This window comes from Callorhinchus milii, unplaced genomic scaffold (genome assembly GCF_018977255.1).
Source record: "Callorhinchus milii isolate IMCB2004 unplaced genomic scaffold, IMCB_Cmil_1.0 Scaffold45, whole genome shotgun sequence".
In the NCBI taxonomy this organism is placed as follows: domain Eukaryota; kingdom Metazoa; phylum Chordata; class Chondrichthyes; order Chimaeriformes; family Callorhinchidae; genus Callorhinchus; species Callorhinchus milii.
The window spans coordinates 213,529-234,540 of record NW_024704786.1 but is presented as its reverse complement, the minus strand read 5'-3'; the positions used below and the strand labels follow the sequence as shown (position 1 = coordinate 234,540).

The following is a 21,012-nucleotide window of genomic DNA, read 5'->3' as shown; positions in this document are numbered from 1 at the left end:
GTGGAAGTTCCAGGTCTTGTAGAGGAGGGAACGAGGGAGGGAGGGAGGGAGGGAGGGAGCCGGCCGGGGAGAGAGAGAGAGAGAGATGAAGGTCGAGAACAAGAACCAAACTCAGTCTAAGCAAGCCAGGGTTGGAGTGGGGGGGTTGGGTGCTATGGGGACGGGTGGGTGAGATTTGGGTGCCAAGGGGTTAGGGCTTAGGGTGGGGCTCGGATGAGGGGTGGGGCTGGACTAGGGGTGGGGATACACATGGGAGTGGGGGTGAGGTGGGGTGGGTTGAGGTGGGGGGAACAAGTGGGAGGGGCTAAGAAACACTTAGCACAAACCCAAATGGTCAGAAATGACTTGAGTTTATGATCCGATCGAGATTCGGGACAACAAACTTTATCGTCCGGGGTGGGTGGGTGGGGAGGGGCGGGAAACGGGCGGAGGTGAGGGGAAATTGAAGCCCCCCACCCCACAACAGCCCCCACCCCCACAGCAACAGCCCCCCCACGCAACACACCAACACCCCCACAACAACAACAACAACAACAACAACACCCCCACAGCAAACAGCAACAACAACAACAACAGCCCCCCCCCAACACCCCCACCCCACCCCCACGCAACAACAACAACAACAAACAGCAACACCCCCCACCGCAAACAGCCCCCCCCCACCCCACACAGCAACAACAACAGCAAACAACCGCCCCCCCCACACAACCCACCCCCCACCGCACACCTCCCACAGCAACAGCCCTCCCACACCCCACACAACAACAACAGCAACAACAGCCCCCCCACAGCAAACAGCAACAACAACAACAACCCCCCCCACAACAACAACAACAACCGCCCCCACAGCAACAACAACAAGCAACAACAACAACAGCCCCCACAACAATAACAACAACAGCCCCCCCCCACCGCCACAACAACAGAACCCCCACCACCACAACAACAACACAATAACAACAAAACAGCGATAACGACAACGACGACAATAATAACAATAACGACAATGATAACGACAATAACAATGACAACAGTAAACACTGATATAACAACAACAACAATAATATCAACAATTGACAAATATCAGCGCCGGTGACGGGTTTCCGTGTGTGTCGGACACTCGGTTTTGATCAATTTTCTCTGTGTGTGTGTGTGTGTGTGTCGGTGGGAACAGTATTTGGGTCATGTGGAAGTGGATGAATCGCGAGGAATGCACATCTGTGAGGACGCCGTCAAGAAACTGAAAACGGTGAGTTATGGGGAACTTTTTAATCAACGACAATAATAATTAATAATCATAATAATAATAATCGTTGCATGTGATAGAGCGCTTTTCACGTCGGGAGAGGACGTCCCGAAGCGCTTCACAGAACACACTGTAAAGTGAGTTGACTGTATATTTGTGGGCGAACGCGGCGGCCAATTGCGCACAGCAATGTCCCACAAACAGTCGTGGGTTGAAAATGACCATTTTAATTATTGTTTTTGTTTTTTGGAGGGATTGTTATTATAATAATAATAATAATACTAATAATAACAGCTCACCGACAGGTGTAAGTTCTTGTTAAAGAGATGCGGTCGCTTTTCGGGCGAAATAATCCCCTCGAACAAAAAAGACTGCCTTCGTTTCACCCACAAAATGAACAGACACTGCACTCGGCAGTAAACCGCCGGTGAAGCTCTTCGAGACGTCTCTCAACCGAGAGATAACCATTAACCACGAAGAGTATCGCCCGAAAAATATAAAGTCAGTTCAAATTTACGGCGCGTGTCCCGCGAAGGGTTTTGAGACGCCTCGAAGACGGGTCAGACCTGAGGATTATCATTTATTATGAGTCACAATAATCATCAATTATTATTAATTATCATTGTTAGTCATCGTCGCCGTTGTTGTTATTGTTGGTGGTTAAAAAGATGTAAATGTGGACGTGTATCTGTTTTACAGACGGGGAAAAAATCCGTAAAGGCCATTCTGTGGGTGTCCGCAGACGGACTCCGAGTGGTCGATGACAAAACGAAGGTGAGGGGCGTCGTCACGTAGGAACAGGAGGAGGCCATTCAGCCCCTCGAGCCTGTTCTGCCACTCTATTAGTTCAGGGAAGTGGTGTAGCTCAGAGCTCTGGCCTCGGAATTTAACCCTTTAAAGCCCTGGCATCGCTCTGCCCCCCCCCCCCGCCACCACCACCACCACTCACACTGCGCACACTCACTCACTGCTCACACTCACCGCTCACATTCACTCACTGCTCACCCTCACGCACACTCACTGCTCACACTCACGCGCACTCGCTCACTGCTCACACTCGCTCACTGCTCGCACTCACGCACACTCACTGCTCACACTCACGCGCACTCGCTCACTGCTCACACTCACTGCTCGCACTCACGCGCACTCACTCACTGCTCACACTCGCTCACTGCTCGCACTCACGCACACTCACTGCTCACACTCGCTCACTGCTCACACTCACTGCTCGCACTCACGCACACTCACTGCTCACACTCGCTCACTGCTCACACTCACTGCTCGCACTCACGCACACTCACTGCTCACACTCGCTCACTGCTCACACTCACTGCTCGCACTCACGCACACTCACTGCTCACACTCGCTCACTGCTCACACTCGCCCCTCTCACACTCAGTGCCTCTCTCCCCCGCCCCCAGGACCTGATTGTGGACCAGACCATTGAGAAGGTCTCGTTCTGTGCCCCCGACCGTAACTACGACAAAGCTTTCTCCTACATCTGCCGGGACGGGACCACTCGGCGCTGGATTTGCCACTGTTTCCTCGCTCTGAAGGACTCGGTGAGTGTAACCCATTATCCCAACCGTTACCCCCATTAACACAACCATTTACCCCCATCAGCACAACCGTTACCCCCATTAACACAACCATTTACCCCCATCAGCACAACCGTTACCCCCATTAACACAACTGTTACTCCCACACAGCCAGAGTCTGACGCTGGTTTGTGTGTCTGTTTCAGGGCGAGAGGCCGGGCTGGGGCCGGGCTGGGGCAGGGCTGGGGTTGGGGGCGCAGGGCTGGGGTTGGGGCGCAGGGCTGGGGTTGGGGGCGCAGGGCTGGGGTTGGGGGCGCAGGGCTGGGGTTGGGGGCGCAGGGCTGGGGGCGCAGGGCTGGGGTTAGGGTTTGGGGTTGGGTGTAGTGACTGCATGTGTGTTTCAGGGGGAGAGGCTGAGCCACGCTGTGGGCTGTGTTGGGGGGTTGGGTTTGGGGTGCAGGGCTGGGGTTGGGGGCGGGGCTGGGGCTGGGGTAGGTGTAGTGACTGTGTGTGTGTTTCAGGGGGAGAGGCTGAGCCACGCTGTGGGCTGTGTTGGGGGGTTGGGTTTGGGGGTGCAGGGCTGGGGGTTGGGGGCGGGGCTGGGGTAGGTGTAGTGACTGTGTGTGTGTTTCAGGGGGAGAGGCTGAGCCACGCTGTGGGCTGTGCGTTCGCCGCCTGCCTGGAGCGGAAGCAGAGACGGGAGAAGGAGTGTGGGGTGACCGCCAGCTTCGACCCCAGTCGCACCAGCTTCACCAGGGAGGGGTCCTTCCGCATCACCGCCCCCAGCCCCGCCTCCAGCTCAGGCCCCGCCTCCAGCTCAGGCCCCGCCTCCAGCTCAGGCCCCGCCTCCAGCTCTGGCCCCGCCCAGCCCGACAGGGAGGCCAATAGGCAACTGCAGGAGAAGAGGAAAGGTGAGGGGGGGTGTCAGTCAGGCTCCGCCCACACCACTGTGACTCCTCCCTCACACACCCTGACTCCTCCCTCACACACCCTGACTCCTCCCACACACCCTGACTCCTCCCCACCACTGTGACTCCTCCCCCACACCCTGACTCCTCCCTCACACACCCTGACTCCTCCCTCACACACCCTGACTCCTCCCACACACCCTGACTCCTCCCCATCACTGTGCCTCCTCCCCCACACTGTGACTCCTCCCCCACACCTGACTCCTCCCCACACCCTGACTCCTCCCCTCACCCAGACTCCTCCCCCACACGGCCGGACTCCTCCCCCACACCCTGACTCCTCCCCACACCCTGACTCCTCCCCCACACCCTGACCCCCCCCACACCCTGACTCCTCCCCCACACCCTGACCCCTCCCCACACCCTGACTCCTCCCCCTGTACTCTTGACTCCGAGCGCAAGGATTATCATTATCATTAAATTGTTGTTTCGTTTGCAGCGGAAACGCCCCCCGCCGCCTCCCCCGGCCCCCAGCCCCCACCGGGCTCCAGCTCCCCCCCCGCGGGGCAGGTTGCGGGGGCTTGCTCCCCGGGGGAGAGGGGGGAGCCTGGCGGGCAGCGAGCTATCCCCCGGCGACACGCGCCCCTGGAGCAGCTTGTGAGGCAGGGATCGTTCCGGGGATTCCCTGTCCTCAGCCAGAAAAACTCGCCCTTCAAACGACAGCTCTCTCTCCGGCTCAGCGACCTGCCCTCCACACTGCAGAGGAAAACCACGGACCTTCAGGGGAGCAGCCCAGGTGAGGTGGGGGGGGGGAGGGTGGGGCGACGGAGGGAGGGTTGAGGGGCACGTAGGAACAGGAGGAGTCCCTTCAGCCCCTCCAGCCTGTTCCGCCATTCTATTCTATCACATCATGGAGTCTCTCCCTGTAGCTCAGGGGTTAGACCCCTCCCCTCGCACCCCACAGCCCCTGTAGCTCAGGGGTTAGACCCCTCCCCTCGCACCCCACAGCCCCTGTAGCTCAGGGGTTAGACCCCTCCCCTCGCACCCCACAGCCCCTGTAGCTCAGGGGTTAGACCCCTCCCCTCGCACCCCACAGCCCCTGTAGCTCAGGGGTTAGACCCCTCCCCTCGCACCCCACAGCCCCTGTAGCTCAGGGGTTAGACCCCTCCCCTCGCACCCCACAGCCCCTCTAGCTCAGGGGTTAGACCCCTCCCCTCGCACCCCACAGCCCCTGTAGCTCAGGGGTTAGACCCCTCGCCTCTCACCCCACAGCCCCTGTAGCTCAGGGGTTAGACCCCTCCCCTCGCACCCCACAGCCCCTGTAGCTCAGGGGTTAGACCTGGAGTAAGGAAACTTGCCCAAGGTTTCACCCCCTGCCAGGAATCCAACCCGGGTCCAGCGTAGCCCGTAAAGCGCTTTGAGACGTCTCGACCTGGCGTGTGGGGGAGTGGGGGTGGGGGGTGGTTGGCGTGTGCGAGAGCTTGGCGTGTGTGTGGGTGATGGAGGGGGGTGGGGGCGTGGTTGGGGGCTTGGCGTGTGCTGGTGACATGTGCGTGTCTCTCTCTCTTTCTCTAGTACCGGAATCTGACTCCTCGCCGAGCAATGACCCCGACACTATCAACGCCCTCTGCTCACAGATCACGACATCTTTTACCAGAGCCTCCGATGATCCATTCTCCTCTCCGTCACTGATCAACTCGATTGCAGGAACCGCGCACACAATACCTCCCGCAGACACTCAGGGTAAGGCCAAGGGGAATGTCTGGGATAGCACCTCATCGTGGATTCTCTCCCTGTAGCTCAGGAGTTAGACCCCCCCCCCACCACCCCTCGCCTCGCATAGCCAGAGGACCCGGTTTCTCCCGGGCGGGTCAGGTCAGGTCAGGTCAGGGCGAGACCTTAGGCAACGGGAAACCCTGGGAATAAGGCCTCATCCTAAGCCCTAAGGTCACCCTCCTACCCCACCCTCCCCGGCCTCTAACCCCTCCTGATCCCAACCCCCAGCTCTGGTCCAAACCCCTGACCGTCCAGCGCCTGGGGATGTCCTCCCTACGTGAAACCCTCTCACTCGTCTTCAAATCCCTTCCCGCCCCGACACCTGCCTCCCAACCTCCCCCACCTGCTCCCTTCTCCCCTCAACCCACAACCCACTCCCTCCCTCGACAGGCTCCGGCCTCCAGCTCGCGCCCTCCCCTCCGCCATCGGCGGCTGCCTTGTCAGACGCTACGCCCCGAAACTCCCGTCACCCTCTCCCCCAATCCCTCCCTCAGCCTCGCCCCCTTCCTTCCCCGACTTCAGGGTCGTGCCTGGAGACCTTCCCCTTCAACCAGTGCCTATAGTCACCTCTCCCCTCCTCTCCCTACCTCCTTCCCTTTGCCGCTGTCACGTGCTCTGGGACGCTACCCTACGCAAGGGTGGGGGATGCTGTGGAGCTATTGGTGTCCGAGCCGCCTGTGTGTGTGTGTTGTGCCGTGTTTTATTGTGTGCGGTTTGTCTCTCAGGTGCAGGGGGTTGGGGGGAATCGACCCCGATGACCACTCCAGCCTTCCAGCCCGGGCACAGACGTACCCCATCGGAAGCCGAGCGCTGGCTCGAGGAGGTCACCAAAAATCTGCGGGCCCAGCAGCCCACGATGGGGGGGGCTGTGACCTCGGTGACCCTCCCGGCCTGCCCCCCGCCCCAGCTCTTCCCGGTGCCTTTCGATGCCTCTTCAGCGCCCCCGGCGGGCATGTTCGCGCCCCCACCCCTTCCCCCTCCCCTCCCAGCCCCCACAGCCTTCTTGGGGGTCGCACCCTACACCCCGTGTCTGACCTACGCCAACGGAATGTCTTACCCGGGCGCCAACGTCCCCGTGGTGGGCATCACACCCTCTCAGATGGTGGCGAACGCCTTCGGGAGCCCCGCCAGCTTCCAGACTCTCCACCAACACAGCAAAGCCACTGCCTTCCCCCTAGGTTTCGGCAGCCAGGCCAACAGCGGGTACCCGCAGCCCAGGCTCGGCCAAGAGCCCAAGGGGTTCACAGGCCCGAGCGGAGTGAGCGTTCTGACCAGTCCGTGGCCTCCGGAACCCAGAGGGAGAGCAGTCAAGGAGATCGACCCCTTCGAAGCTCAGTGGGCAGCTTTGGAGACAAACACCCAGCAACAGGCCTCATCTCTCGCCACCAACCCTTTCTCCAACGATCTACAGAAGACATTCGAGATTCATCTTTGAAAGCCAGCACCTGGCAAAGGTCTATCTCCCTCTCCCTCCCTCCCTCTCCCTCCTCTCTCTCTCCCTCCCTCTCTCTCCCTCCCTCCTCTCCTCCTCTCCCTCCCTCCCTCCTCCTCTCTCCCTCTCTCCTCTCCCTCCTCTCTCCCTCTCTCCTCTCCCTCCCTCTCTCCCTCCCTCCCTCTCTCCTCTCCTCTCCCTCCCTCGCTTACAGTGACCGCAAAGATCTCAAAGACTGAACGGTGAAACCACTAGACAAAAAAATGAGACTTTTTTTAATATATACAATATATATATAATTTCCTTTTTTTCGTTCTGGAGAAGATATCAATGTTCTCTCAAGAACCGACGAACCCCTCCCCCACCCCCACACAACAGGACTCTCCTCGTTTAGTTGTTGTTGTTGTTGTTGACTCCAGCTCCCTTCTAAAGACTGGGTGGGGCTGAGGGGGGAATCGAAGGCGAGAGGGTTGAGGGGTTAAGAGACCCAAACCCTCTTCCCCCCCCAATGCACGTTATCCTGTTGATGGACACTTTGATGTGAAAGTTTGAGGAAGTGACTTGTGTTTTGGAATGGTGAGGGGGAGAACATAGTGAACACAGGCAACAGAAAATGGCTGCTCCATCACTTACCCACCCCCCCCGCCCCTCCCTCTCCTCCCAGGGCCAGCCATTGCCTGTGACCCAGGTAATACCTGTTACAAGTCAATGGTGGAGAGAGCGAGAGGAATGGGGGGAGAGTAGAGGGGGGAGTGGGTTGGGGGTGGGGGGCACAATCTGTACAATTTTGGAAGACACCCAAAAATAATGCCCCATCACCCCCCCTCTCCCCCTCGCACTCTCCCCATCCCCTCTCCACCTCCCATCTCATTGAGTTGTCTTTCCAGAAGCTTCGAAGATGGTTTGACGTAAGTTCCATTACCCTCAGACGTTCTCCTTGACATTGAGTTTACAGTTCATCACATCGTCAGCATCCAGGTGTGGGGGAGGAGGGAGGGGACAAGAGGGGGAGGGGTGGGGGTGAGGGACATAAGAATTTGCTGGACGAAAGGAGACCGAGGGCCATCCAGTTTACCTGCCATCATCTGGCAGTCGTTTAACAAGTCTTGTCCCAATTATATTCCAATACAATCTAAGGGTTCACTGTTTGTGTTGGTGGTGGGGAGGTGATGGGGGAGTGGTGGGGGTGGGGGGCAGTTATTTTCACAGGTTTCCTTGGCTTTCTAACCTTAAACACACTCCCACCTCATCAAGCCCGGCTGAGGACTTGTAGGAGGATTAGCGGCCATTTTGAAATTGGTGGGAGATGGGAAGAGATGGCTGGGGAGACGGAGAGGGAGGGATCAGAGAATTATAGGGCACAGAAGGAGGCCATTCGGCCCATCGTGTCTGTGCTGCTCTTTGAAACAAGCTTCCAAATCAACCCCACTCCCCCGCTCTCTCCCCATAGCCCCGATCAACCCCACTCTCCGCTCTCTCCCCATAGACCTGCAGACTTGTCCTCCCCAAATATCTCGTGAAAGTTGTTATGGAATTGGCTTCCACTATCCTTTTGGGCAACACAGTGCAGATTCCAACCAACCACTCGCTGCGTGAAGATAGGAGTTTGGATGTGATGTGATTTGAGGGTAAGTGGGGAAGCGATTGGGATCCTATAGGAAACGACTGGGAAGAGATGAAGTGAATGGGAAAAGATGGAAGGAGATGGGAGATTAATGGGATGCAGGGGACTGGGATGATGGGACCGGAGTTTACAAACTACCATTTTATGTATTAAGAATTCTTCTTTCCAGGATTTTTATTTAAGGATAAAAACAGGATCCGGTGCCCGGTCCCTCATTCCAACTCACGGCCACGGCTACAGCCCATTTGAAAGTAAAATTATCGACACTTTCCAGAGTTTATAAATCTTTATGGCCAGTAATATATTCGGTTAAATTAATTGTTACCCAACAGCAAGTAGGAACCCGGTTGTTAGTCGATGGGCGGATCACTTTTCCAGGGGTAATAATCCCCACGCCCCCCCCCCCCCCCAAAAAAAATATTGATCGCTCGATCCATTTGTTTGTGGGACGTCGATGGGCGCAATTATTGGCTGCCGCGTTTCGCCCACAAAGTACACGGTCACTGCACTTGGCAGTGTATCCCGTGAAGCGCTTTGAGATGCCTCGACCGCGTGATAAGGTGCTATGTCAAAATGCAAGGATTGTTAACGATCCGATGAGGAACACCCTCTACCTCCTGACTGTGTGTGTGGGGACGTCGCTGGGGGCGCAATTGGCTGCCGCGTTTGGCCCACAGCGCGCACACACAGTCACTCCACTTTACGGCGCATCCTGCGAAGCGCTTTGAGACGTCTGGAAGACGGGATAAGGCGTCGGGTCAAACGCCGGGATTATTATTATTATTATTATCCAACTGCCACGGTCTGGGAGGTGAGACTTTAGCCAGTGCTTGAGAAGGAAAAACACATCAAATTTCCATGAACCTCAACCTCCCCAATCCCCCCCCCCCACCCCCTCACCCTTCCGTTCCCCACCCCCACCGCCCCCCCACCACAACCCTGGATGGCCAGAAAGTTTACAGATGGTTTCCTCGGGATGTGCCGACCATCCCTGACAATGTCGCATTCTAGAACATTCCAAATTTCCTGGTCTACGGTTGACTCCAATCAACCGGGACCGGGACCTGATCCGATCAAACCTCACTGTCTCCCGACTCCCTAACCCCACTCATCATTCCCCCCACCCACCCTTCTCCCCCCCCCCCCCCCCCGTTGTCTTGACGGACTGAGCCAAGGCCCTATATTGAACAGCACCCCATGTTGTGGTTTAACTTAATGCCAAATCCTTATTTTATATTGCATTAATATATATTTTAAATAGTTATTTGCTTGATAAGCTGTAAAATACCGACAGAGGGTTAACGCGACCGAGAGATTTAAGGCTGCGGTCATTGAGAAACTTGTGTTGACTTATCATCGAGTGTATCGCAACCTCTTAAAACCTTCCTCCCCCCCCACCGACTAACCCTTAAGAGCACAGGAGGACGTTATTCAGCTCATCAAACCTGCCTGTGCTTTTATTCCTGGAGTCTCTCCCTGTAGCTCAGGGGTTAGAGGACCCGGGTTCGATTCCCGGGCGGGTCAGGTCAGGGCGAAGGATTGGGCAAGTTTCCTTACTCCCCCCCCCCCCCCACACACCGACACACACACACACACCTCTGTTTACCAGCAGTAATTAGGAATCCCGTCATCAGTCGATTGCTGGATCGCTTTCCAGGGATAATAATAATCCCTTCGAAATACATAAACTAACAAATTCATAATAATTTGGTCACTCGATCCACGACTGTTTGTGTTGACGCTGCTGTGTGCAATTGGCTGCCCAACAAAATACAGTCACTACACTAGTGTATCCTGTGAAGCGCTTTGAGACGTCTCGAAGGAGCGATAAGGCGCTCTTGTCTAATGCAAGTATTATTATTATTATTATGTGACATAAATTATCTCCCTGACCTTCCTAGGGTCAGGGAGGTGGAAATCAGCCAGGCTTCCTGCTCCTGGGCCCTCAAAAGCAACCTTTACAGGTAAGGAGCAGCTATGGCAGTCAGCGTGTCGGGAGAAACTTTTGACACCCTTTACGTTGAGTTTGGGGGGGGGGGTGGGTGGGGGGGAAGAGGGAGAAAGAAAGTGATTAACAACAAAAAGAGGGCAGATAGACACGATGAGCCAAATAGCTTCCTCCTGCCGCGATTCTACACTTATCCTCCCCCCCCCCCCCCACCCCGTTTGTTTTGAAACGCTGCCATGTTATGGTGAAATCGTGGGAGGATTTGCGGGGTGGGGGGAGTGGGTGGTGGGGGAGGGGGGGGAAGAGGGAGGGGGAAGGTTTGATATTCTATGTCTTTAGGAATGATCTGATTCTTTCTTACCCGCCGGGCGCCGCTGTTCTGTACTGACTGACGGGTGTGTAAAGGTGGGAGCTGACGGGTTACTAAGGGGACGTGTTTATTCAGTTGCAAGTTTCCAATAAAAAGAAGTTTTACCTCTTATAAAAGCCACTCGACCCGTCTCCCCCCCCCCCCCCCCCACAAATGAACCGCCTCGTCACCCAGCGCCGGGGGTGGGGGGGGAGAGGAGAGGAGAGAGATACGCAGGGTCCTGGCGTGTCGTGCGGTCCTGCAGCTCGGCGGTTAGAGCGCTCGCCTCGCGAGCCGGAGGACCCGGGTTTGATTCCCGGTCAGGACAGGACCGGGCGAAACGTTGGGCAAGTTTCCTTACCCCCCCCCCCCACACCCACGCACACAGACACACACACACACACCCCCACACACACACACACACGCACAGACACACACACACACACGCGCGCCCGTGTCCCCGGCAGTCAGTCGCTTGTCAGGCGATTGGGGGATCACTTTTCGGGGGTAATAATCCCCTTCAAAACAATAATAATTCGGTGGCTTCGACCCCGCGGCTGTTTGTGGGGACGTCGCTGTGCGCGATCGGCCGCCGCGTTTCGCCCACAAAACACACAGTCACTACGCTTTACAGCGTATCCCGTGAAGCGCTTTGAGACGTCTCGAGGACGGGATCGGGCGCTGTAGCGAATGCCAGGATAATTATTATTATTATTAATAACACAGTGTTTATCTTCGCTGAGAGTCTTGATCTCCCTCTACAGTCAGGACTGGAGATCAACCCTCAAACCAGGAGACATTCCACCCCAACAGTTTCCTTACTCCCCCCCCCCCCCCCCCCACACACACACACACATGCGCCTCTGTGTCGATCGGGGGATCACTTTCCGGGGCTAATAATCCCTTTTAAAAATATATAATAATAATAATTCGGTCACTTCAACCCCCGGCTGTTTGTGGGGACGTCGCTGGGGCCGATCGGCTGCCGCCTTTCGCCCGCAAAACACACACAGTCACTACACTTGTCGGTGTATCCCGTGAAGGGCTTTGAGGTGAGGCGCTTGGTCAGATGCGAGGACGGTTGTCACTGATCGGGGCCGGGACGCTGGGAGGAGGAGGTCAAATGGGTCGAAGGCTTCTCCTCACCCTGAACCTCTCTGGTGTTGTCCACAGTGAGAACGTGGGACCACACGTCTGCCGCCCGAGCCCGAGCCCGACACACGACTGTCCCGCTGCAGCTGCACAGACCGACAGCAGGTGGCGCTGTTTGGTACCGATTTTGGTGTAATCCAAACTGATGAGATGAAATATCTGTGTGTCTGTCTGTGTGTGTGTCTGTCTGTCAATAACACAATAACCGGTTGACGTAAAGATATGATTTATACCTCACTGGAAAGGATTTGCATTGGGGAGTGTCATGGGCATATTATTTTTTTGTGTAGGGGGCGATCTATCGTTGATGAGCTATGGCAGCCACGGGTACAGCTAGTATATCCTTAACAATCCTTGCGTGCGATACAGCACCTTATCACGTCGTCGAGACGCTTCACGAGATATACTCATTATTAATAAGTGTAGTGACTGCGTATTTGGTGGGTGGGCGAAACGCGGCAGCCGATTGCGCACAGCACCAGTCCCACAAACAAGCGGTAGATTGAGTGACCAAATTAACTATCAGTAGCATTAATTAATAATTATTATGATTAATTAATTAATTTATTATTATTTAAGATCACAGCGAGCAAGTGAGAGAGAGTGAGTGAGCGAGTGAGCGAGTGAGTGAGTGAGCGAGTGAGTGAGCGAGTGAGCGAGTGAGCGAGCGAGGGAGTAAGAGAGTGAGTGAACAAGTGAGCAGTAGTCCCCACTTTGGTTAGTGATTGTCATTTATTGGCATATTTATTGGATTGTCATTTATTTATTCAAAGGTATAAAATAATGACCATTTTACCTGAAAGAGTAGTGTTACAATTAAACGGAGAGAGCGCGAGAGAGAGAGAATGTCATTCTAACAGCCTATCACCCATAGTCGTGAACACTGACTTGCGCGAGTGGGGGGGGGAGTGGGGGGTGGGGGGGGTGGTGGTGGGGGTGTGAGTGAGATGCCGTGTAAACACAAGTTGTCGCTGTTGTCGTTGTCTCCTGACAGTAAAAATCCTTCCTGATCGTGACGGGCAATCGATCGAGCGGAAACTTCTGGCAGATTCGTGACGTGTTTCTGTGAGGGTGCGTGAGTTGGGGGGCATTGGGGGAGATGGGGGAGAAAGGGCAGAAAAGGGGCCAACTCCGCCCCCGCCACCCCCCCCCCCACACACACACATACATACACACAAGCACACATTTCCCTACAAGTCACCTTTCTTCTCGTTGCAACCGACACACACTCGAACAGGGTGGTCCCAGCCCCGGGAGGGGACCGATCGCTGAGACCCCGAGCAGTCGGTACAGAAGCCTTCCCCACAGCAGCGGCAGTGATGTTTGGGGGTGTCCGGGGTAAAAGCCTTCTCACAGTGGTGACACTTCACCATCTGATGGTCAGGGACCCAGTACTCAGGCCTCGCTGCCTCCTTCACAAACCCTGGGGGCAGAGCCACAGGAATAATCATAGTAATAATTAACTAATAGCAATAATAATGAACAATAATAGCGATAATAACGAATAATAGAATTAATAGTAATAATATTAATGAATAATAACAGTAACAATAATGAATAATAGTAGTAATAATAAATAATAATAGTAGTAGTAACAGTATTAACACAAAATAATAATAATAATAACCCGGGCGTTTGACCCAGAGCCTCATCACATCTTCGAGACGTCTCAAAGCGCTTCACAGGATACAATGCAAAGTGTAGTGACTGTGTGTTTTGTGGGCAAGTAAGGAGACTTGGCTAAGGTTTCGCCCTGACCTGCCCGGGAATCAAACCCAGGTCCTCTGGCTTGTGAGGCGAGGGGTCTAATCCCTGAGCTACAGGTATTAAGAGGAGATTTAAGACGTACCGAGGGGATAGTCCACCACAGACGAGACTGCGTGCAGAGTGCTCTCAGCCGCCTCAGCGAACCTCCTCGCCAGCAAACCCTCCCCCTCACCTCCGGCCGCTGTAAAGGCAAAGTGTTCACCAGATCCACCAATGGGTAAAGCAATGGCCGAGATGTGTGTGGGTTTAGCTGGTTAGACTCCAGCAGTTACCCCCAACGCACCCTCTGGGCTCTCTCCCCTCCCCTCCCCTCCACCCCGCACGCCTTGGGCTCTCGCCAACCGAGTGTGCAAGCAACCGAGAGACCAAGTGTGCAAGAGACTGTGTGTGCAAGAGACTGTGTGTGCCAGAGATCAAGTGTGCAAACAAGCAAAGGATTGCGGGAACGTGCAGTGGTGCGAGCAAGTGTGCGAGCGAGAGTGCGAGCGTGTGATTACCTGCTGTGCCCCCCCCTGCAGCGAGGCAGGCATTGCAGACCCTGACGGGGGTTGCCCCCCAGCCTCGCTCGGGCACAGGCCTCCTCCCCCCCGAACACAGGTCACAGAATCCCTCCCCACACTGGCGGCAATGGTGCTTCCTCTGTCCGTCCGCAAACACCTTCCTGCACCCGTGACATTCCTGTCAGGGGCCCAAGTTCACGTTAACACACGACAACAACTTGCCCTTATATAGTTCCCGACGTGTGCAAGTGTATGTGTGTGTCTGTGTGTGTCTGTACGTGTGTCTGTGTGTGTGTGTGTGTGGGGGGGGGGTGGAGTAAGGAAACTTGCCTAAAATTTCGCCCCTGACCTGACCAGCCCGGGAATCGAACCCGGGTTCCTCTGGCTCGCGAGGCCAGGGGTCAACAACAACAACTTGGATTTATATAGTGCCCTCCACGCCGGACGGATCCCGGGGCCGAGCCGGGGGGAGGGGAGGAAGGTGACCAAGGGCGGAAAGGTCTTCAGCCGAGACCTGAAAATAGGAAGAGAGGGGACGAGGCGGAGGAAGGGAGTTCCAGAGCCTCGGGGCATAGTGGCTGAAGGCACGGCCACCGAGGGTGGAGTGGAGGACTCGGTGGACAAGGAGGAGGCCAGACCCGGAGGAATGAAGGTAACGGGCGCTGTTGTGAGGAGAGAGGAGGTCAGAGAGGTCAGGGGGTGCGGAGGAGTGGAGGGATTTGAAGACAAGGGTGAGGATCAGAAGACAAGGTCTAACCCCTGAACTACAGGGGCTTGTGGGGTGCGAGGGGAGGGGTCTAACCGCTGAGCTACAGGGGCTGTGGGGTGCGAGGCGAGGGGTCTAACCCTTGAGCTACAGGGACTGTGGGGTGCGAGGGGAGGGGTCTAACCCCTGAGCTACAGGGGCTGTGGGGTGCGAGGCGAGGGGTCTAACCCCTGAGCTACAGGGGCTGTGGGGTGCGAGGGGAGGGGTCTAACCCCTGAGCTACAGGGGCTGTGGGGTGGGGGGCGAGGTGTCTAACCCCTGAGCTACAGGGGCTGTGGGGTGCGAGGGGAGGGGTCTAACCCCTGAGCTACAGGGGCTGTGGGGTGGGAGGGGAGGGGTCTAACCCCTGAGCTACGGGGACTACATTATGAATGCTGCACTCACAGTGATCTGGCTGTTGGGTGTCCAGTAAGCCGGAGCCACGGTGTCCGTGAGCCAAGAGGTGATGGCAGTGGCGGGTCTCTGGTTGTAGGAACTCACGCACTGTATTACGCAGCTCACGCCATCTATCAGTCTCTGAGCTCCGTGACTGTTGTCCTTGTGGAAGCTGTCGGCCTGAGACAGCGAGAACCAGACATCACATACAGCCAAACCCCCNGTAATAATATTAGAACAATAATTGGCATTTACATCGTTCTCAGGTACGGTAGCGCTGGTTATAATAATATAATAATAATCCTCGCATTTGATACAACGCTTTATCACGTCTTCAAGACGTCTCAAAGCACTTCACTGGATAATAATAACTTATTATTATTATTTCGCCCTCTCACACAGGTTAGTGGCCCAGAGAGCTATACTGTTGGTTAATAATAATAATGCAATAGTAATATAATAATATAAAAATAATACAATAAAATAATAATATAATTATAATGATACTATAATGCAATAGTAATATTACTACCTAATAATAATACAACATAATAATATTAAGCTCTCTCTCGATGGCCGAATTGTGTGAGGGTTTAGCCGGTTAGACTCCAGCAGTTACCCCCAACGCACACTCTGGGCTCCCCCCCCCACTCAAGCCTTGGCTCTCGCCCAACCTGTGCCTAATACTCTCTGGAATTTGATAAGTAGGGGGCGTCCCTCCAGGGAGAGAGAGAGAGAGAGAGAGAGAGCGCATCCCATCCTGACACTCTCTCTCTGGGGTTCCCGGGTGTGGGGGGGATGTGGGGAATTCTCAGTCGGGTTTGGAGACTCTTAACCCACAGTGACGGGTTTCCGTGTGTGTCAGACACCCGACCGGTCACGGTGACGGGTTTCCGTGTGTGTCAGACACCCGACCGGTCACGGTGACGGGTTTCCGTGTGTGACAGACACCCGACCGGTCACGGTGACGGGTTTCCATGTGACAGACACCGACTGGGCAAAAAAACAAAATCTTCCCGACACAATTCCCGCTTCCCGCCTGGACCACTCACTCCGGGCCAGACGTGCTTGATTTCCGGTCGCACCACACTGCCCGCGGGATCCTGGTTCCCAATCCAGTATTGCCGACTTCGGTAGATAATCCCACAGTTGGGGCACTCCAACACATAGCTGTGAACCCAGGTACGAGTGCGCGAGAGTCAGGACATTAACAACAACAACAATAATAATAATAATGATAATAATGATAATAATCCCGGCGTTTGACCCGACGCCTCATCACTTCTTCGAGACGTCTCAAAGCGCTTCACGTGTAGTGACTGTGTGTTTTGTGGGTGAAACGCGGCAGCCGATCGCGCCCAGCGATGTCCCCACAGACAGCTGGGGGGGGGGGGGGGGGAGTAAGGAAATCCCTCCTCCCACCATTAGCCCCTCCTCCCACCATCAGCCCCTCCTCCCACCATCAGCCCCTCCCTCCACACTCCCGCCCCCTTTCTATCAGCCCCCTCCCCTTCCATAGCTCCTCCTCTCCCCGGAGGCCAGATGTGGACTCACCCAGACCAGGCGTACTTGGCCAACCCCAACCACTGGTTGTCGGTCGACGCAGATGTTTTCGGGACAACAATCACCTCGAATCCTCGCTCGTAGCACATCTGTGTATTAATAATAATAATAGATAATAATAATAGATAATAATAATAGATAATAAAAATGAATGATAAATAATAATAATAAATAATGGTAATTGATAATAATTAATAATAAATCAACCACAACAACAAATGACATTTGTAAAGTGCCTTTCATGTCAGGAGGACGTCCCCAGAGTTGCCGAAGGTTTCGCCCCGACCTGACCCGCCCGGGAATCGACCCTTCGAGACGAGGGGTCTAACCCCTGAGCTCCAGGAACACACGTACCTTACAGATCAGGACCTGGTTGCGATGCTGATGGGTGTAACGGCAGCGGTTGGCGGTTGTGTGAGGAATGCCGTCCTTCAAGTGGTTCATACTGTTTGCACATCGCACACTTCAATCAGAGAGAAGGCAAGTCACCAAAGCCAGTGAGTGGGCAAACTCTCCCTCCCTCCCCACCTCCCTCCCTCCCTCCCCCCCCGCCTCCCTCCCTCCCTCCCTCCCTCCCTCCTCGCGCTCTCTCTCTCTCTCTCTCACTCTCTCTCTCTCTCTCGCCTTCGAGATGTCTCAAAGCGCTCCACAGGATACACTACCGAGTGTAGTGACTGCGTGGTTTGTGGGCGAAACTCGGCAACCAATTTGCGCCCAGCGACGTCCCCCCACAAACAGCCGTGGATTATAACGTGGGGCGAGTGTGGGGGGGGAGGGGGGGGGGGGGGGAGAGCTGAAGGAGACTCGGGCGCGAGAGAGGTTGAGATGGGAATATTCCCACGGACTCACCCACAGCTCAGACACACACAGGAGCAGGTGAAATATTTGTCGGGGAAGAAGGAGGTGGGTGGGAGGTGACCCTCTGCGATCTGCTCACTGAATCTTTGGCTCAGAGCCTGTGGGGAGAGAAGATAATAATAATAATAATAATAATAATAATAATAATAATAAATCACAACAACAATAGTAAATGTTAAATAATAGTAAAATAAGAATAAATAAGAATAAATTATAAGAATAATAATAGTAAATAAAAAATAATCCTCGCATTCGACACAGCGCCCGATCGCTTCTTCGAGACGTCTCAAAGCGCTTCAAGGGACACTCTGTCAAGTGTAGTGACTGTGCGTTTTGGGGCGAAACGTGGCAGCCAATTTGCGCCCAGCGGCGTCCCCACAAACAGCCGTGGATTGGAGTGAGCGACCAATTTTATTTGTGTGTGGGGGGGGGGGGAGGGGGGGGAGAGTTGTCAGTGGAGAGAGAGAGACTCTCTTCTCCCCTTCTCTTCCCCCCCCCCCCACCCACAGCGCTACGGGAGATCTTTAACTTCCACCCGGACGGAGTGCAGACGGGGAGAGCGACCGAGTGAGCGAGCGAGGGTTTAAGGTCTCGTCTGAAGGGGCGTCCGGTCGTTATTTACCTGCAGGGCAGCGAAGACCACGGAGAGGGGTCTGGGGGACCGAGCAGACGTGTCCATCAAGCAGCGTCTCACGGCGAGACGGAAGCCGGTGAAGTCGGTGGCTCTGTCTTGGGTCCTCGTCCCCACGTACTCCACTGAGCTGAAGGCCTCCGTGTCCAACCCCAACTCGTGGAACCTCTTGTGCAGGAGCTGCTCGGCTCTGCCCTGGGCCGGAGGGTCTGCGACGATTGGGGACAAAGTCACCCCCCGCCCGTCCTCACCGTCTCCCCCCACCCACCACCCCCAAAACCCACCCCCGCATCCAGCACCGAAACACTCCCCCAAACCCTCCCGTACCCCTCATAACACCCACCCCCGTCCTCTGGAATTCCATCCCACATTCCCTTCCCCCCTCCTGACCCCAACCCCCTCCCCCCTTGACCCCCATCCCTCCCCCTTTCCCCCCAACCTTCGGTCACCCTCCTACCCCACCCTCTCTCCCTCGCTGTGCCCATTGCTCCGCTCACAAGTCCACCTGCAGCCCCGCCCACACCCCATAGCCCCTCCCCAGTACCACAGCCCCCCCCCCACAGCCCCCCCCCCCACACAAACAGCCCCACCCCAACACATAGCCCCGCCCACACAGCCCCACCCACAGCCCCTCCCCCCGGCGCTGGGCTCACCCCCGCCGAGCAGCTGGGTGTGGAGGGTCTCGTGGAAGACGAGGAGGGCAGGGCCGAGGCTGGAGGGGTGGGCAGAGCCTCCGCAGCGGGCGGCCAGGACCCTGAGCTCGGCCGCAAAGTGCCTGAGGAAAGCCTGGGAGGCCCGGCCCAGGAACTGGTACAGGTCCGTGTGGAGCCGCTCGGCCCGAGTGCGGTAAACCACGATGTCGGACACGGCCAGGACCTTGAGGAGGAGCCTCATCCTCTGGCTCTGCCCGGCCGTGGCCCCCAGGAGCCCCTCGGTGTCCAGCAGCAGCAGGGGCAGGTCCCCGGGGGGCCGGGCTGCCCACACGCCCACCGTGCACGAGTCCTGGCTCTCCGAGGTGGGGAAGGCCTCGCGGCCCCCGAAGAAGGCGGAGTTGAGGGTGTGGGATTTGCCGTCGCCTGTGTTGCCGAACACGGACAGGACCTTGAGGGGTTCTCCCCCCCGGCAGCCCAGCCTCCGGGCAAAGCTCTCCGCATCGCCCACCTGCAGAGAAGAGGGCAGAATCGAGATCGGCAACAAACAATCAATAATCAATAGCGATCAATAAATTGGGTCGACGTCGACCCACGTCTGTCGGTGGGGGACGGCTCCGGGCGCCATCAGCTGCCGGGTTTCGCCCACAAAATACCCAGTTTAGTCTGGTTGAAAGGGGGGCATCACTTTCTCTCCCTCTCCCCCACGCCCTCACTCCCCATCACACCCCCCCCACCCCCTCTCTCTTCCTCTTTCCCTCCCCTCCCCCCACTCTCTCCCTCCCCCCCTCCCCCTTCCCCACTCTCTCCCTCCCCCCTCTCTCTCTCCCCTTTCCCCCTCTCCCCCTCTCTCTTCCTCTTTCCCTCCAACACCCCCCCCACTCTCTCCTTCCCTGTCCCTCTCTAACCCTTTCTACCCTTCCCTCAACCCCTCCCCTCCCTCTCTCCCCCCTCACCCCTCCCTCGCCCTCTCTCCCCCCCTCCCTCCTCCTCTCTCCCCCCTCCCCCCCTCCCTCCCCCCTCACCCTCCTCCCTCCCCCTCACCCCTCCCTCCCCCTCCCCCTCCCTCCCCCCTCACCCCCTCCCTCCCCCCTCACCCCTCCCTCCCCCTCACCCTCTCTCTCTCCCCTCACCCCCTCCCTCCTCCTCTCTCCCACCTCACCCCCTCTCTCCCCCCTCACCCCCTCCCTCCTCCTCTCTCCCCCTCACCCCCTCCCTCCCCCCTCACCCCCTCACCCCCTCTCTCCCCCCTCACCCCTCCCTCCCCCCTCACCCCCTTTCTCCCCCCAATGCAGAATTTGAACAAAACAACAAGAAACAAAAAGGGAAAGTTACAAACCTTCAAAGTTTCGTTTTCATCCACAATCAAAAAGCTCTGAACTTCTCCCTCTGTCTGACTGTCGCTGATGGAAGAATCTCTCTCTTTATGCAGCGAACTTGACATCATTTGATGTATAAAATACGTCTCTATATTTATATTTATATATATATTATTATTATTGTGTCTCTGTGTCTTTTAGGGCAACGATGTATCTCCAATTCTCTTCCTCTCTGACTTTCTCCTCTGCAGTTGGAAAATAAATCTATATTTTGTATCTGTATAAATATTACACAAAGATATTCATAAATCATAAATCATAAATGATCCCCAGGTCTCGGCTTCTCGACTCCGACGTTGTTTTTTGACGTCGAAACGCCCCGAAAAGCGTTCGGATTGGTATTGGTTTTGTTTTGTTAAGAAAAGTTCACTCCCAGTGACTGCTCTGTGTTACTGCAACACTCACTCACTCACACAGTCACTCTCACACTCACTCACACAGTCACTCACACACTCACTCCACTCTCACACTCAATCACATAGTCACTCACTCACACACTCACTTTCACACTCACTCACACTCACTCACACAGTCACTCACACTCACTCAC

General features: G+C 55.9%; 2 protein-coding genes across 2 annotated transcripts in view; one reads left to right on the top strand and one right to left on the bottom strand.

Annotated features, from left to right (window-relative positions):
- The window catches only part of numbl (NUMB like endocytic adaptor protein), a 7,130-nt gene extending 166 nt beyond the window's left edge, over positions 1-6,964 (top strand). The window contains exons 2-9 of the mRNA XM_042345430.1: positions 1,175-1,249; positions 1,946-2,020; positions 2,668-2,808; positions 3,419-3,592; positions 3,665-3,695; positions 4,192-4,488; positions 5,268-5,435; positions 6,194-6,964. Of these exons, the coding sequence (XP_042201364.1) occupies positions 1,175-1,249; positions 1,946-2,020; positions 2,668-2,808; positions 3,419-3,592; positions 3,665-3,695; positions 4,192-4,488; positions 5,268-5,435; positions 6,194-6,903 (1,671 nt within the window). The 3' untranslated portion in view covers positions 6,904-6,964. The remainder of the gene's footprint in view (positions 1-1,174; positions 1,250-1,945; positions 2,021-2,667; positions 2,809-3,418; positions 3,593-3,664; positions 3,696-4,191; positions 4,489-5,267; positions 5,436-6,193) is intronic.
- A 6,160-nt stretch (positions 6,965-13,124) lies between these two features.
- si:ch211-11n16.2 (zinc finger FYVE domain-containing protein 1) lies at positions 13,125-20,796 on the bottom strand. Its single transcript, XM_042345416.1, has 11 exons — positions 20,423-20,796; positions 19,087-19,594; positions 18,425-18,642; positions 17,794-17,900; positions 17,299-17,407; positions 16,936-17,033; positions 16,434-16,551; positions 15,391-15,561; positions 14,238-14,418; positions 13,823-13,921; positions 13,125-13,396 (listed from the first exon to the last, which is right to left on the bottom strand). Exons 1-11 carry the CDS (start codon positions 20,528-20,530, stop codon positions 13,164-13,166), a joined length of 1,950 nt encoding a protein of 649 aa, XP_042201350.1. The 5' UTR covers positions 20,531-20,796; the 3' UTR covers positions 13,125-13,163.
- Positions 20,797-21,012: the final 216 nt, after the last annotated feature.

Coding starts and splice junctions, on each gene's coding strand:
- si:ch211-11n16.2 (XM_042345416.1), bottom strand. CDS start 20,530: ATGATGTCAAGTTCGCTGCATAAAGAGAGAGATTCTTCCATCAGCGAC. Junction 16,552..16,935: donor GCCAAGTACGCCTGGTCTGG/GTGAGTCCACAT, acceptor CTGGGTTCACAG/CTATGTGTTGGAGTGCCCCA. Junction 13,397..13,822: donor TGTGGTGGACTATCCCCTCG/GTACGTCTTAAA, acceptor CTCTGCCCCCAG/GGTTTGTGAAGGAGGCAGCG.